The sequence below is a fragment of the Gamsiella multidivaricata genome, assembly GCF_025024155.1.
Source record: "Gamsiella multidivaricata strain RSA 2152 chromosome Unknown BC939scaffold_22, whole genome shotgun sequence".
Lineage (NCBI taxonomy): Eukaryota > Fungi > Mortierellomycota > Mortierellomycetes > Mortierellales > Mortierellaceae > Gamsiella > Gamsiella multidivaricata.
Genome location: NW_026251730.1, coordinates 45450 through 59407, shown reverse-complemented (window position 1 = coordinate 59407; position 13958 = coordinate 45450). Strand labels below are relative to the sequence as shown.

At 50.2% G+C, this 13958-nt stretch overlaps 5 protein-coding genes across 5 annotated transcripts; 2 read left to right on the top strand and 3 right to left on the bottom strand.

Moving 5' to 3' along the window:
* BC939DRAFT_447018 (uncharacterized protein) lies at positions 1–3541 on the top strand (the record flags this gene model as incomplete). The annotated part of the gene is made up of 2 exons (XM_051555040.1): positions 1–389; positions 469–3541. 2 exons carry the CDS (start codon positions 4–6, stop codon positions 3506–3508), a joined length of 3426 nt encoding a protein of 1141 aa, XP_051413638.1. The 3' UTR covers positions 3509–3541.
* Positions 3542–3654: 113 nt separating this feature from the next.
* BC939DRAFT_491804 (uncharacterized protein) lies at positions 3655–4122 on the top strand (the record flags this gene model as incomplete). The annotated part of the gene is made up of 2 exons (XM_051559501.1): positions 3655–3714; positions 3739–4122. The coding sequence occupies 2 exons, from the start codon at positions 3655–3657 to the stop codon at positions 4075–4077; spliced, it is 399 nt and encodes a 132-aa protein (XP_051413637.1). The 3' UTR covers positions 4078–4122.
* A 333-nt stretch (positions 4123–4455) lies between these two features.
* BC939DRAFT_447016 (uncharacterized protein) lies at positions 4456–6393 on the bottom strand. The gene has a single exon (XM_051555039.1). The coding sequence runs from the start codon at positions 6338–6340 to the stop codon at positions 4517–4519; it is 1824 nt and encodes a 607-aa protein (XP_051413636.1). The 5' UTR covers positions 6341–6393; the 3' UTR covers positions 4456–4516.
* Positions 6394–7345: 952 nt separating this feature from the next.
* BC939DRAFT_395533 (uncharacterized protein) lies at positions 7346–8893 on the bottom strand (the record flags this gene model as incomplete). Its single annotated transcript, XM_051552233.1, has 4 exons — positions 7346–7839; positions 7934–8109; positions 8211–8440; positions 8537–8893. The coding sequence occupies 4 exons, from the start codon at positions 8891–8893 to the stop codon at positions 7346–7348; spliced, it is 1257 nt and encodes a 418-aa protein (XP_051413635.1).
* Positions 8894–11404: 2511 nt separating this feature from the next.
* BC939DRAFT_447011 (acyltransferase ChoActase/COT/CPT) lies at positions 11405–13933 on the bottom strand. The gene is made up of 5 exons (XM_051555038.1): positions 13837–13933; positions 12596–13702; positions 12303–12493; positions 12000–12190; positions 11405–11907 (listed from the first exon to the last, which is right to left on the bottom strand). The coding sequence occupies exons 1-5, from the start codon at positions 13875–13877 to the stop codon at positions 11509–11511; spliced, it is 1929 nt and encodes a 642-aa protein (XP_051413634.1). The 5' UTR covers positions 13878–13933; the 3' UTR covers positions 11405–11508.
* Between the last annotated feature and the right edge of the window lie 25 nt (positions 13934–13958).

Here is a 13958-nt window from a genome sequence, read left to right as displayed (position 1 = left end):
CTTATGCCCAAAAATGTCGAATGGCAAGCTTTATTCTTATGCCCGAAAATGTCGATGGGGAATGGACATCCAACCTTGTTTGTAGTACGAAACACCCTCGCCCTGAGCTGCAAGAGGTCAATAGAGGGGGATGATGCATCGCCCTCAACTTCATCCCTTTCTTTCATCTCCATCGAGCACACAATGGCAGAGAACACCCACAAACAGCATTCGCAGGCGTTTCGACTTTCAACATGGAACGAAATTGTCTATATCAACACTCGACTCGACAAGAGCACAGGACAGTATGTTATCCTTTGGAGGGATGTGCAGATGCTCTTCCATAACCCACGATATATCATGAACGAGAGAAGCCTTGTCCACTTCATGACGGACGATAACTTTGAGGAGTACGTACAGAGCAGAACAATGACATGGTTTAGAAAAGTTCTCCAGTAAATACCTGACACTTTACTCTTTCAACTGCAGTCTTGAGCCTTTGCGGATTTCATATCAACCAGGAATTATCCTCGATGTGGTAACGGAAGCCGTGGACCAGTCAGCTGAGATACTGGTGCCCAAGTCCGCTGAGATATCAGTGCCCAAGTTAGCGAGTCCATCCACGCCCTGCAATGCCATTCCACCCCAGATCAAGGACCCGGTGCAGAATCCCCAGCTTGTCCTATCAGGACCCGCATCAACACCGACAACGGACACCCAGAACCTCAACCCCCCGACAATGCAGCTGTCTACCTTTAGTCCGCATGGCGAGATGATTCACACTTTAGAATTCCAGACGGCCATAATCAAGAACGCGTTGGGCGGTCGCATTGAGTGCTTACAGGCGGAGATGGAAACAAACAAGATGCTCCAGACGAGGGTACTTCAACAGCAAGAGCAGATGTTGCAACTACAGCAACAGGCACTACTCCGTATGGCACTTATTCAGGACCGTGTTCAAGCCGTCCTCACCCAGACCTACGAGCTCCATGAGGGCCCTGTCCCTCGGCTGTTCATCGTCCTCCCAATGGCATCCAGGCGTCGTGACAAACTGCTCGAGCCTTTCTCGCAGCAGTTCCGTCTCTACTTCCTGTGCGAATGCGGTACGCATACAATCTCCAAACCAACCAGGATCTTTCACGAGTTCCATCTAGCCAAGCACGAGGGATACGATCTGGATAGGCCCAAGGAGTTCTTCGAAAAGTACGGATCCTACGTGCTCACGCTGCTGCAGATGATTAAGTACGGGTTCACAGTAGCCGGGATCGTTGTGCCACCATTAGCGCTTTTCAAGAGCGTGGAGGGGCTCACGTCCACGAAGGAGAACTTTGGGGCACAAGTGGACAATGCAATCAGCTTTATTGAGGATCTACAGCAAAATAACAATAGCGGAGTTGACACGACTGGAGGACAAGCGAATATGGACAAGCTCGAGGTACTGGAAGGCGCAGATCTGCGTCAGCTAGAGTTGTATCTCAAAGTTCAAGACCAGGACCGTTGTCTTGGCAACTTGTACCGGATAGTCACCGCGGAGGGGCACGTCAAATGGGTGTGCATCGACCACTATCGTGCGAACTATCGGGCAACAGCTTTACGACAACTACGAGACATCGTCGAGCTCAATCTTGGGAATTTTATACCAAAGAAGGGTAGGATCGAGATTTCAATCAGATCTAGGACACTCGCTAGGCAGTTCTATGAAGCGATGGTCAAGACGCCCGGAGTTCAGGAGCTAGAGATTGGGTTGCAATGGGATGCGACTTTAGCCGATCTTCGGACTCTCGCTGCCGCTGTCAGCAAGACGGCGATAGTCCGTCTGTCCATCAGCGGGGAAAAGTTCCACGGACCAGCGCTCGATTTCGTCAATCGTGGCCGTCGATTTGATCCTATCGTGGAACTTATGTCAAACGGGCGGATTCAATCATTGAGACTCGCGAACTTCAAGGATTTTTACCAGCATATTAGCCCATCCTCCATAAGGAACGCCCCCCAGCTTCGAACACTCGCGATAGATTCATTTATTTCAAACGACCCAGCTTTGGAGAAAATCCTTAGGAGCTGTTCATCTATGATAGACTTGAGGCTCAGCTGCGATGACCAATACCTCATTTTCGACTCTATCGAGAGCAACATCAATCAGCTCCCACAACTTGAAACTATAACATTGGAGTGCAAGCAACAAATCGTGACAATCTTTGCAAATCACGGCAGGATTCAGGACACAGTAATGGCTATGACAAGACTCGAAGATCTCACTCCAGGGCAACTTCAGTTTATCAAGAACGGCCGTCTCACCAAAGTCAGCGTGAAGCATAGCTCTTCAAAAAGTATGGAGGATCGTTTGGCCAGCATCCTCTGTCAGAACCCTATGCTCTCCGAGATGCGCGTTACATGCCACGCTGAGCGGACCTTGGCTATTGTCAAGTTGGTCACAACAACAAGAACAGATTTACTCTTACAAAAGGGCTCATGTACGCTTGGAAGGCTGGAGGTGATCGACGACGGGACGCATGTCGAAAACCATACAAGGATCGACGATACCGTCAATATGACTGCTTGCTTTCCTGATTCCTCATCCCCGACTTGCAACGTATCCACTAGCATCGAGATGCAGGCTTCCGCTGTCGTTACCAAATCGAGCTATCTCTTTACGGTGTGCGATCAATATAGCTGGTCCATCGAGCGGCTGCGGACCAACCATGTATTTTCTGACGATCTTGCGATGCTCTTGGATAATGGCACCAAGACCAAAGGTTCTTCGTTAGTGCACCTGACCCTGAGCCCCGCAATGCTGACATCAGTCGGCCTCGATTGTGTAAATCGGGTCATTGAGCGTTCATCGGATTTGGGACGCCTGGAGCTACATTTGGACCGACTCGAGGAGAGCGATAATATGGAGAAGGCAGTACAGTTGCTTCGCCGGCACGGAGGAAGGCTCCATTCCCTAACTCTCCAAGGCGATGCAACAGAGTCCTGGATGCCGACCCTGGCGACAGAGTTCCCGACACGTCTCAGTCTTCCTAAGCTCGACACATTCAGGATCATCTGCCGAGGCAGCGCGAAGGTCCCAGAGGCGTCCGCTCGCTGGCTGGCAGCGATGGTGTCAGGGCCTCCTCAACAAGAAAGCCAGCTGTCGCCCCCTCAATCGTCTTCTCAGGATGTACCAGGGCAGAAATCCACGGACATTGCCCTTCAAACGCATGCTGAATGGACGCCACTCAAACATTTGGCACTCGAACATGTCCGGCTAGACTCGACGCATTGGGAGGCTGGGATCAAATCTATCGGACTCGATGCGCTAGAAACGCTCAGTCTGGATGGCACGAACTTCTCGATAAATGAGTTCAAGATACTGGTTGATTATGTGGTCAAATACGAGGACGATATCGAGCTACCGTTGAGAACGCTCAGATTGAAAGAGACGAGTCTTTCGGGATGCAAGGAATCGGTCTTGTTAAAGGAGCTCTGTCTTTATCTGATTAAGAAAGCGCCGCTGGCCAACATTGACGGTCTAAACCTCGAGCAGTAGGACTTGAGGCAATAAAATCTACACCTTTTTACGATCACCAATGTGCAAACCAGTCAACCCATTTTTCCACTGTGGCAGACTGTATTGTACACTTCCAAGATACTTGAGCAATGGTATAGTAAGCAACAAAAAACAGAGTTAGAAAAATGCATAGGTTGGCTTCTGATTGCTTCTTTTTTTTTTTCTTTTTTTTTTTTTTTTTTTTGGTATGTTTGCTAATGACCGCATAGAATGGCATGTTCTTTTTGACCCACTCTGAGCTCGAAGCAATTTGGTCCGCAGGGGTGACAAACGACTTCAGTCGCTTCAATTTGACCAGCAACTCCCGCCAACCATGCATGACCGACAAAATGCCTAATGTAACTGTTGCCGACTTGAGGTATCCAAATCTATCAAAGGAGAGAGCTCTCGACGGTATCACGTCGATTCAGTCCTACATTTTCTTGAAGCAGCTGCTTGCGTTCAACTTGAATCACTTTGCACAGCGGAAACGTAACTTTGTGAGCACAAAGGCTTCTGTGAGAACAATAATGGGCACAAAAACATGCGCGACATTTTATTACGTGTAAAATGCTCGGGTCAAAAAAGAAAGCAGCCATTTCATTGTTGTGGACCAGTGCTCGCTAAAGCCAGGCGCAGGTACTTATACAAATTGCATAGCCTTGCGCGCCATTCAAATGTGGCACCTCAGACGCCTTTGAGTCTGGGGAGCTCATACTCCAGAAAGTGCGTGCTGTAACTCGGCGAGTCACTGATCAGAAGAACGAACTCGGAGGAAATTCAAAGTGCCGATGGGAAGAGGTGGGAGGAGGGAGAGCCATAGCTATATCAGAAGCAGACGTGAAGACATAACATCTAGAGCAACCGTTATTCTGTTGCATGCGGTTTGCGCTGCAGATGATTATTTTTTTACGTCAATAACAAAAGAGGCCACTCTCGAGTTTTTGTTGCAGTAAATCTATCCTTTTCTTTTTCTTTTTCTTTTTTTTCTTTTTTCTTTTTTTATTATTATTCACAGATCACACCACTCGAGTAGGACTGCCGCGTGTACTCGACCCCGTTCAGGACAAACGAATGCAGATGCACCAGACGCTGCAAATGTGAAAGCAACCGCCGTAGGAACGTTGTCGACACCTTATGGGCAGACCTCTGTAATTCTGTTGACAAGTCGGGCGAGAAATACAATCCATCGCTCGTCTGTATCACATTCATTCCTGTGATCTCCCCCACGGACGCGTTCGTAGTACCGCTCCCAAGATGAATTCCAGCATTCCTGGCCTCCGGCCCAATGCTCCACCCATAGACCGCTGCCACCGTTCCGTTGTCGGCTTCCTTTAATTGTCCCCTCGTCATCGTATGTAGACCCGCCAGGAATAACCGATTCAGCCGTACGCATGCCCAATCGAACGAAAACAGATCCTCAGCCCCGCACTGGGACCCGTCGATCGATAGTGCCGTGATCTGATGACAACTCATCAGGATCCGCTTCAAATTCGCGTTGCTGAGGGCGTGGTGATTCAGTATCCTGAGGTCCAGGATCTCGAGTGTCTCGGCGTGCTTGATCAATGCCTCTGTGAATCGGTCCCCAAGCGCCGGGATCCGGATCTGCAGCTCTACCAGTCGGGGTACGCTCTGGATCAGATCCACGTACACGGACTCGTCCTCAGATATCTCGACGGTCGAATACGTCAGTACCGAGAGGAAAGGACAGCATTCGCGAACGTTCGTCGTGAGTTGTCTCAGGTCGCTGTCCTTTGATCCCATCCATGAGAGCTCCTGCAGATTAGGACACAGTCGTACGAGGGCCTCCAGGGCTCCGCTTTCCACATCCTTGCACACTGTCAGGCTGGTGAGATCTGGTAGCGATATCTCCTCATCCTCTGTTTCCTCATCCTCTGTTTCCTTATTCTCCTTCTCCTCCTGTCCTTCTTTTTCTTCTTCTTCTTTCTGTCCTCCATGACTCGTCCTGTCATGATCTGGGTATCGTTCGCTATGTTGCTTCCTCGCGCTTGACGCCTTGAAGCCATCGTCACCTGTTCGAGTCTGGGGTGGTCGATGGATGATCTCGCCCGTAACAAAATCCAACGCCAGCCTCCTCAACCCTGGATTCCGCCTCAGTAGCTTCATAAAATGCCTGTCCAGCTTCCAACACTCCAGGTGCAGATCTTGTAACCTCCCCAGTCGTCTTGAAAGCGCCAATGCGTCCAAGGTCCCGTAGTCGTCCCGATGAAAGTCCCCGCCTTGCCAATGGAGACTTTGCAGCCTCGTGTTCTGTAGAATCAATGACTTTGACCATTCGTTGTGTTCGAGCCCTATGAGCTCCAGGTGGAGTAGGTTGTGGGGTAGACATGAGAATGGGGTATGGAATATAGAAGGTGGGATGTGACCGAGTTCGAGGATGCGGAGATGGGAGCTGTGGCGGGTGAGGACGTGGAGGAGGTCGACGGGCGTGGGTATGGAGATGTCGTCAAGGGTGAACCAGAGAATCGGGAGGAGGATGTCGTGCCAGGTCCGGTTGACGAGGATGCAGTTGAGGAGATGGCGTGGTGTGAAGTGTGGGCGTCGGCGCTGGCAGCTGTAGTCCCACAGAGGAATGTAGAGTCCGACTCTGGAGAGGATCTCTGGGATTTCGAGTGGGTTGGGAGTTTGGTTCATGACATGAGAAAAGAGGAGGGGGGAAAGGAGGGAGAGGAGGGAGAGGAGGGAGAGGGGTGAATGGCGAAGGAGGAGAAGTGGGAGAAGAGGTCGGGTGAAGGTGCGAGTCGGTGGAGCTGGTGTGAAAGAGGGGGGAGAGTTTAAATGGGCTTGCTTCCCTGCGTCCGGTCTGACCATTGTTTGTGCCTGAGAGTCTATATCCAATGGGGGACCATCCTGCCATGCCCCCGTAGTGGCGATTAAAATTACCGGCCCAATTTGCTCCGTACCCTCCCATTCGAGCACCTTGGGAACTACTATCCCTTGGCGAGTAGCAGGGGGAGGCTAAGGCAGCGAACTCAGGTTCCAGGAATAGGAGCCAGTAACGCGCCGACCGTCAGCTGCTCTCTTAAACATGGCGTCCTCGCTCTCGACGAACAGCTGTCGCCACCCCCATTGCAGCGATCGTTTGCGGTTAAAGATGTCCCTGTGTATGTTTGAGGGGGGGAAGGGGTACAGATACCCATGGTTTAGTCGCCAAATCTGATGGATGATGCTTCATCCCAGTAGCAAGTTTTTTAAATGGGGATATAATATGAAGGGAAGTGTCTTCGACATGGTAAGGAAAACCAGGCCACTGGGGGCGACTGGGCTCCAGCTTGTCGAGCTGATCTCTTATAGGACCTTTTCTCTAGGGACGGTTTGTAGATTGGGCCCTCGAGGAAGAATGAAAGGACTCACGACAATAATAACCGCACAGAGTACAAAGATTTCTTCCCAGGCTGCAATCCGCTCCCCCTATTTAAGCCTGTTCGCACTCCCTGCAGATTGTGGGCGACTTTCTTTTTTTCATTTTTTTCCTCAATTCCGAGCCCTGCTCTGGTAAATTGAGTGATTTTTATTCGTTTGTGACCCTTTTTTTTCCAGCTGGAATCGAACCTGCATTCCATATCAAAAAAGGGTGATAGAGTGGTTATGTAAAATGGGATATATAAAAGAACAGAAGGAATATCCTGTCTCTGCGCCTGCTCAGTATTCGCTTCTCTAGCGATTTCGATCATTGTACCAGGGGGAAGGGGGTTGGATAACATTCTCTCTGTCAATAAAAAAAGAAAAAACGTGCGTGAGAGTGAGAGAGAGAGAGAGAGAGAGAGAGAGAGAGAGAGAGAGAGAAAGGGGGGGGGGGGGGGGTATAAACAATCCTTAGACCTGGATGTTGTCAAGGATGGCGGCGAAAGCAGCCCAGGTCTCGGTACCGGAGGGCAGGATCTGAGCGGCGGGCAGAGAGAATCCGTAGCGTCCGGTATCTCTCAACTCAACGGCGAAGGGTGCGGTAACACCAATGCTGTAGGCATAATCGGTAGAGCTACCCGAGGCAGGATAGATCGTGTTGTAGATGTCACCGGTTGTGAACGAAACACCGTTGACGGCGCGGAGAGCTGCGGCGGCCTTCTGTGCGAGGCCGTTCATGTACGTGTAGGTCCCAGGGCGGGTGCCAGTGTAGCCGTAGGGGACCATCCACAGCTGAGAGTAAGAGTGGAAGTCGATGTAGGAGACGACCTTGGGCAGCGAGCGCAGGTAGGCTGCAATGTTTGTAGCCTCGGGCGACGAGAAGGCACTGGGACCCATGTAGTCGTCAGCACAGGGGTTGGAGGAAGAACCACCAGTGTTCCACTTGAAGCCCCAGTTGCGGTTGGCTTTTTCGGAGAGAAAAAAAAATAGATGGAAAAGTTAGGTGAGATGCACGGTCAGCAAAATAAAGACACGGATATGCGACGACGTTCAACTTACTGTCAGTACCGAGACATCCTCCGTTGCTCTGGGCGTTCTTGCGGTGCATGCGGTCCGAGGTCTGGGTGATGACAAAACCATCGGGGTTCATGATGGGGATGATGTGGAACGTGTACTTTTGCAAGTAACCGGCCACACGCGAGTCAGTGCCCTTCAGCAGCTGGTCAATGAGGTATCTGAAAGAATATTGGCGCGTAGTATTTGTTAGTATGCAGCATAGAAGTACAGTGTGTTCAATACAGACATACAAAAGGAAAGAGACAAAAAGTGCACCTACTCAACGACCATGGTACTAATCCACTCACGCGCGTGCTGCGTACCGTGGAAGACAACATGGTTAGGTCCGCTTCCAATCTTGATACCGGCCTGATCACGACTCTGGAACGACTTTCCGGCACTGATCTTCGAGGCCTTGCCAGGGTTGTTGGCAATCTGGGTGCTCAACCAGCTCTGGTGATCAGCATAGCTATGGTATCCCTGGAACCAGGTGTCCGCGGCCGCGTACACCTCTGAACCCTCGGGGAGGGTGACGCCGTTGATGGAGACCTCACCATTGCGACCGTTCTTCAGCTTCTTGGCCTCGCTCAACTTCTGGCTAAAGACCTGCTGGTACTGATCGTTCTCGTGCTTCTCTTGATCGAGGACCGTCTGCAGGTTTTCGACCAGAGTGGAATAATCGAGTTTCAGGGCCTGGAACTTGGAGAACGACTGTGGTGGGATGCGGATGTCGATGTGTGCTCCAATGACCTTTTCATGGGTGAAGTAGTCGAATCCAAGGGAATCCTGGTTGTCGGTCAGGGCCTTGAGCTCGGCCTCGTTGCGGACGTTAATGCGGACCACGCGATGGTTGTTGAACGAGACAACACCGTTGGAGGGCGCAGGCAGGGCGCTGATGGATGCAGGAGTCAGCAAGACTGACAAGGCCACGACAGCCGTGAGGGAGAAGAGTGAAAGCTTCATCGTGCTTGAGGGTGTCAAGGAGAGGGATGGGGTTGGATGGGAGTGGAGAAGTGGAATGAGCTGGTGAACGAGGATGGAAAAGAAGACCAGAAAGACAGGGCGGGGGAAAGGGCCTTTATACGCAAGACAGGCACAGTGGCATTTCCCATGAGATCGTGTTTGTATCGGTGTACCTGGGAATCTGCTAAGGCCTATGTTGTCAACAACAATAGTAGGCTGATAGGCTGATAGGCTTCTTTCCCTGGTATTGAATAAAGTGTAGTGTTTAATGCAAAGCAATGACAGCTCCTCATTTACTACGGATGGGCTATCGGGGATGCCGTAATAAAGTGTCGCGTATTATTCGGCCGTGATTGAGTAATTTACCATGACCTCAAACAATTTCCTGGCGGCAGTCTATGTATCCATACCATATGCACCACATTCTATAAAGTAAGGTCCCCAATTGAGATCAGGCTGTAAGGCGCCCTTACAGTGCAATTCATCTGCGGCATGTCCACCGAGCAGGCGAGGGGGTGCGGGGGCTCCAAACCTTCTTGTTGACAAACCTTCATTTTTGCGCCATAACCAAGTTGACAAGGTCTAGTCTAGTCCAATTCGTCCTCGGTAAGCTTAAGCTTATTGTTGTCATCGCCCTGAGAGAGAAAAAAAAAAAAGAGCTGGGGTACCACGCTTACCGTTGAATTTACAGATACTCCAAGAGCTGCACCCGTAAATTGATTGCTGCCCGATGTGTATATTACATTATTAGTCTTGATCGATCCATATCGCAGTGCAGTATAGTTCACCTCCCCGTGCGCTTTAGGTCTTTTTCTTTTTCTTTTTTTTTTAACCAGGCCCGTGTGCCTAGGGTTTCAGGCCTGAAAAAGTCATCCTCATGGGCATTCGATTCAGGGTTCAACCAACCCTGACTGGTGGACCCTTTTTGCGTACAACATCGACAAACAAAAGAGCATTCTGCCGCTTGGCCGCCTGCAGGCTCACCGACTATATGCCCTGTAGTCTACTTTACGCGCATTCGTCCTACGAAACTAAATCCCACATAAACAACCCTTCCTCCTCCCCTGGTGGTCGGACGACAGAAAAAAAAAAAAAAGATGATGCAGGTTTGTCCTGAGCAAGATAACCATATCCTCATTCCGGCCAATATTGCGGGGATCAGGAGGGGGGTAGGGGGAGAGACTCTTGCATAGGAAGGGTATTCTACAGAATGTATGTGATTCGACGACACTCGACACGCGTGAAAATATAAAAATAAGGGAAGATAAAAGCCAGCCTTACAAATAATCCACTAAACATCTAGTTGCTTGAACGTGGGCGAAAACATCCTCGGCAAACCACTCGTGAATGTTTCTTTCTTTTTTACCCAGGAGTAGCTGGTGGGAAAGTTGGGGAGTGGCAGCATGGACCATGTCCTCATCTTCAGATACATACAACAATAAACGCACATTCCATTCCTTGTTAGCGCGTATTTCTTCCCTGCGAGCTCATCGATGGCCCTCCTTTCCTCATGCAGACCTACCTGTCAAAAAAAAAAAAAAAAGAGACAGACAAGGCGTTTAGTAAACACAGGCATTGCATATAGAAACAACATCCCCCCCAACAACAACAATGGATGGCAAACTAATAAAGACATGGCCCTGGGAACTCGATTCCGCAACGGTCTCTTCACGCATGACATCGACAGTCAATTGAGAAATAACCATGGTAACAGTAATAATTAGCGTTTCTCGCCGTTATATATTGTTGAATAGAAATAAAACAGTCGGTGAGAATCTCTAGTAATAATATATGAAATGGCGTTTCTTTCTGTTTGTTGCTGAGCCTTGGTGCTGATGAGAAATTACATTCTGTTTCTTCCTTGTCTCTTGCCGACAAACAAAAAAGCAGCACAGTTGGTCCAACTCCCCCTCCCCCTTGCCCTGTTCCTCCCCCTCAAAATGACGCGACCTGAAAGCCCGCAAACAAAAAAGCACGCGTCAAAAAGGGAACGAGGGGAACCAATGAGAAATCCCATCGATCCACAATGCGTGTGACTCTGCAGTTTGGCACCATGCATCCTCTGATTGGCCGAAACCCAAAATTCGCCTACGGTGAACCACCTTTGCGTGCACAAACACAGGATGTCGGAGGTCCGTCGTCTCTTGGGAAAATGGATCTGAACCATATTTAGGTATGCTTGGCTCAAAGGAAAAAAAAAAAAAAAAAAAAAAGCGCCATTACGGCTTAGGGGCGGCGGAGGGACCCCCCCTCCTCGAACGCGTGCATGCTGCATGTTGCCCTAACGGACCTCGGATGTATGCCGCGTAATAGGTTGGGAAACTGCAAAAAAAAAAAAAAAAAAAAAAAAAAAAACCGCGTTTGACGCGTCATTATTATTATTATTATTTAAAATGAGGATCCTGCCCCCAGCAATCCAGAGATTATCCGACGATACTCATGGGTTTCAATTCAATTCGCGCGCGCGTCTTCAAGGCCAATCGTCTGCAGATGACTCGGATGACTAAAGGTAGGCAAAATGCATGAATGAACGTTTATTCAGTATATATATATATGTACGTTCTCTGCTAGGAGTGCATCTCTTTACTGCTCCGTCTTCCCCTTCCTAACCATCTCTACGCCATCGACTTCTTCATATCCCTCAAAGCTCCCAGGATGGTCTCTCTGAATTCGCGCGAGTTGGTCTCCTTGCAGCTCTTCAGGCTTGAAATACTGAACTTGATGTTCTCCTTTCCGATCGCATAGTTGATACCATAGCCCTCTGGCACCACTGGTCCAAAGCCACCCCAGAAATTGTCGCCAGGTGACATGTTAGAAGATGACAGTCTGTAGTACATGGATTGGATATAGGATGGGTCCTGGAAGATCTGTGCTTGCTTCTGTTCCTCCGGCGTCTGCATCATCGAGCGGAGACCCAACAGGTGGCGATCTACACCCTTGCCTGCAGAGGCGGCCATCATGTACTCGAGGTGAGACTGGATCGCCTTCTGCAACAGACGCTGCTTCTCCGTCGTCTATTCAAATACAAGGTTAAATCAAGGCAGATGTCAGTAATCAGCGAATCTTCAATTTTTGGTGGGTAGTGAAATCAAAGAGTGACACATACATCCGCTTGCTTGCTCTCGAATCCCTTGACAAATGCAACACTATCGACTGAGCAGGAGCGAACAGTCTCTGTGCGGCCACCCAAGAACATTCTAACCGATGCGGACTCATATGTGGGCGTCCAGGTGCCATAATGACGATAATAGGCTAGCTGCATGACCATCTGGACGTAGGCATCAGGCGAGCACTTGACTAAAAGGGTTGCGTAATATACACAAGCATGTCCGTTAGTATCTCAATTCCTTGCAACCAAATATTATTATACGACTCCTTACATTCAAAGGGGGTGTAAAATAGTACGTACCACTCTTCAGCCAGTTAGAACCGTACTCATTAAAGTGAATGAGGCAGCTGTCAACGTTGTCGATCATCTTCTTGGCATTGACCTCTGCCTGCTTAATCGTCTCCTTGATCTCATCGTTGATCACGAACTTGACGTGTTCAATGGGCTGAAGCTGGACATTCGACGCGTGAAGGGGCTCAGCATGCTTCTCACTAATGAAATCGAAAAAAAAAAAAAAAAAAAAGGAAAACTGTGAGCACTCAATTCAATGCAGGCGTGCTGACAAGACATCCAGGCCGTGTAGAAGACCTTACCTTTTGACCAGCTCATCCAGGATACGTCCAGGGATGACGGCGTCTGCAGGGGTATGTTCTCCGTTGATACCGGCGCGTCCGTTGTTCTCAAAGATGAATTGCATCGACTTGTCGAACCAACGGTTGTGAGCATTGCCCGCATGGAAAATGTTGTGGTGCGAGACATCGATGTCTCTATCTGAGCTGTAGTCATCCAAGCAGATCACAAACAATGCATGGTCAATCAACGACAACGAGGCATGGTTCTGGGGCGACAGACCTAAGAGCGTTTGACGAGCCTTGGCCCACGTATCCCTGTTCTCGGACGTCAACACGCCCACGGCAGCCTGCTTCTCCTGCTCCGGCAAGTTGTTGACAGCCTCGACCACATGTCTCAATTGCTGCTCGATCGCCTTGATCGAGACACGCTCACCATCGGGTCCTGAAACGGGCACCTTATAGATCTGATCCCTCATCATCACTGCGATGTAGTTCGCGGTCGCCGGCCAAGTCGTCACGATGCGATCTCTAGGCAGCTCTGCCACACGATACGCTCCAAACTGGTTCTTGTACTGGTTCATGCACAACGGAGTCGTGCGCTGGTACTCGGGGGGCATGGTCTGGTTGTTGACATGGTCGTTGAACGTGAGCAATGAGCTCGCATAGTTGGCCGCCCTTTGGATCTGCACATCCGAGACCACCCCACGGGCAGGGGCCTGCTCCAGATTAAAAGTGGGCGAGTCCTTGAACTGGGCCCACCAATTGACGTTGATCATCGACGGCTCGCGCCACTCAAGGTACCCCTTGTTGAGCCAGATGGTCTCGAGCCAGGAATGTTTCTCAGTCTTGTCCAGGTCGTGCAGACGGGACTGAAGGGTCTCGCCCAATCCGCCGGGCTTGATGAACTCATCAACGGCCTTCTCGGCTCTGGAGAAATCCGTCTCGCTCAGGATTGGGACTAGGGACTTTTTGTAGCGTGCGGCTGTCTCGGCCAAGGAAGGGATGGGAAGACGAGGCAGCCTGCTCTGGTTCTGGAACGATTTCTCAGCAGGAGCTGCAGTCGAGTATCTGAACACACGAGCGCGGGCCTGGGACGCAAGCTGGGGACGCGAAGCGGATGTCAGAATCCTAGTTGGCAGGTTGGGTTGAAGATGCGTTTGTTGATGAGCGAGTGCTCTTGCCATCGTCTTTGCGATCTCATGCATAGTCCGTGTTCACTTTGGGCAAACTGGATGCACAAGGTTTGTGGCATTGGTTCTTACCTGGCGACATTCTGCGCCGACCTGAAGGAAGCAACGTTCATTGTGTCGAGGAATCAGAAGCAGAGGGGGGGGGGGGGGGAGTGGAGGAGGATGGAGAAGTGGAGGAGTGGAGGAGTGGAGTG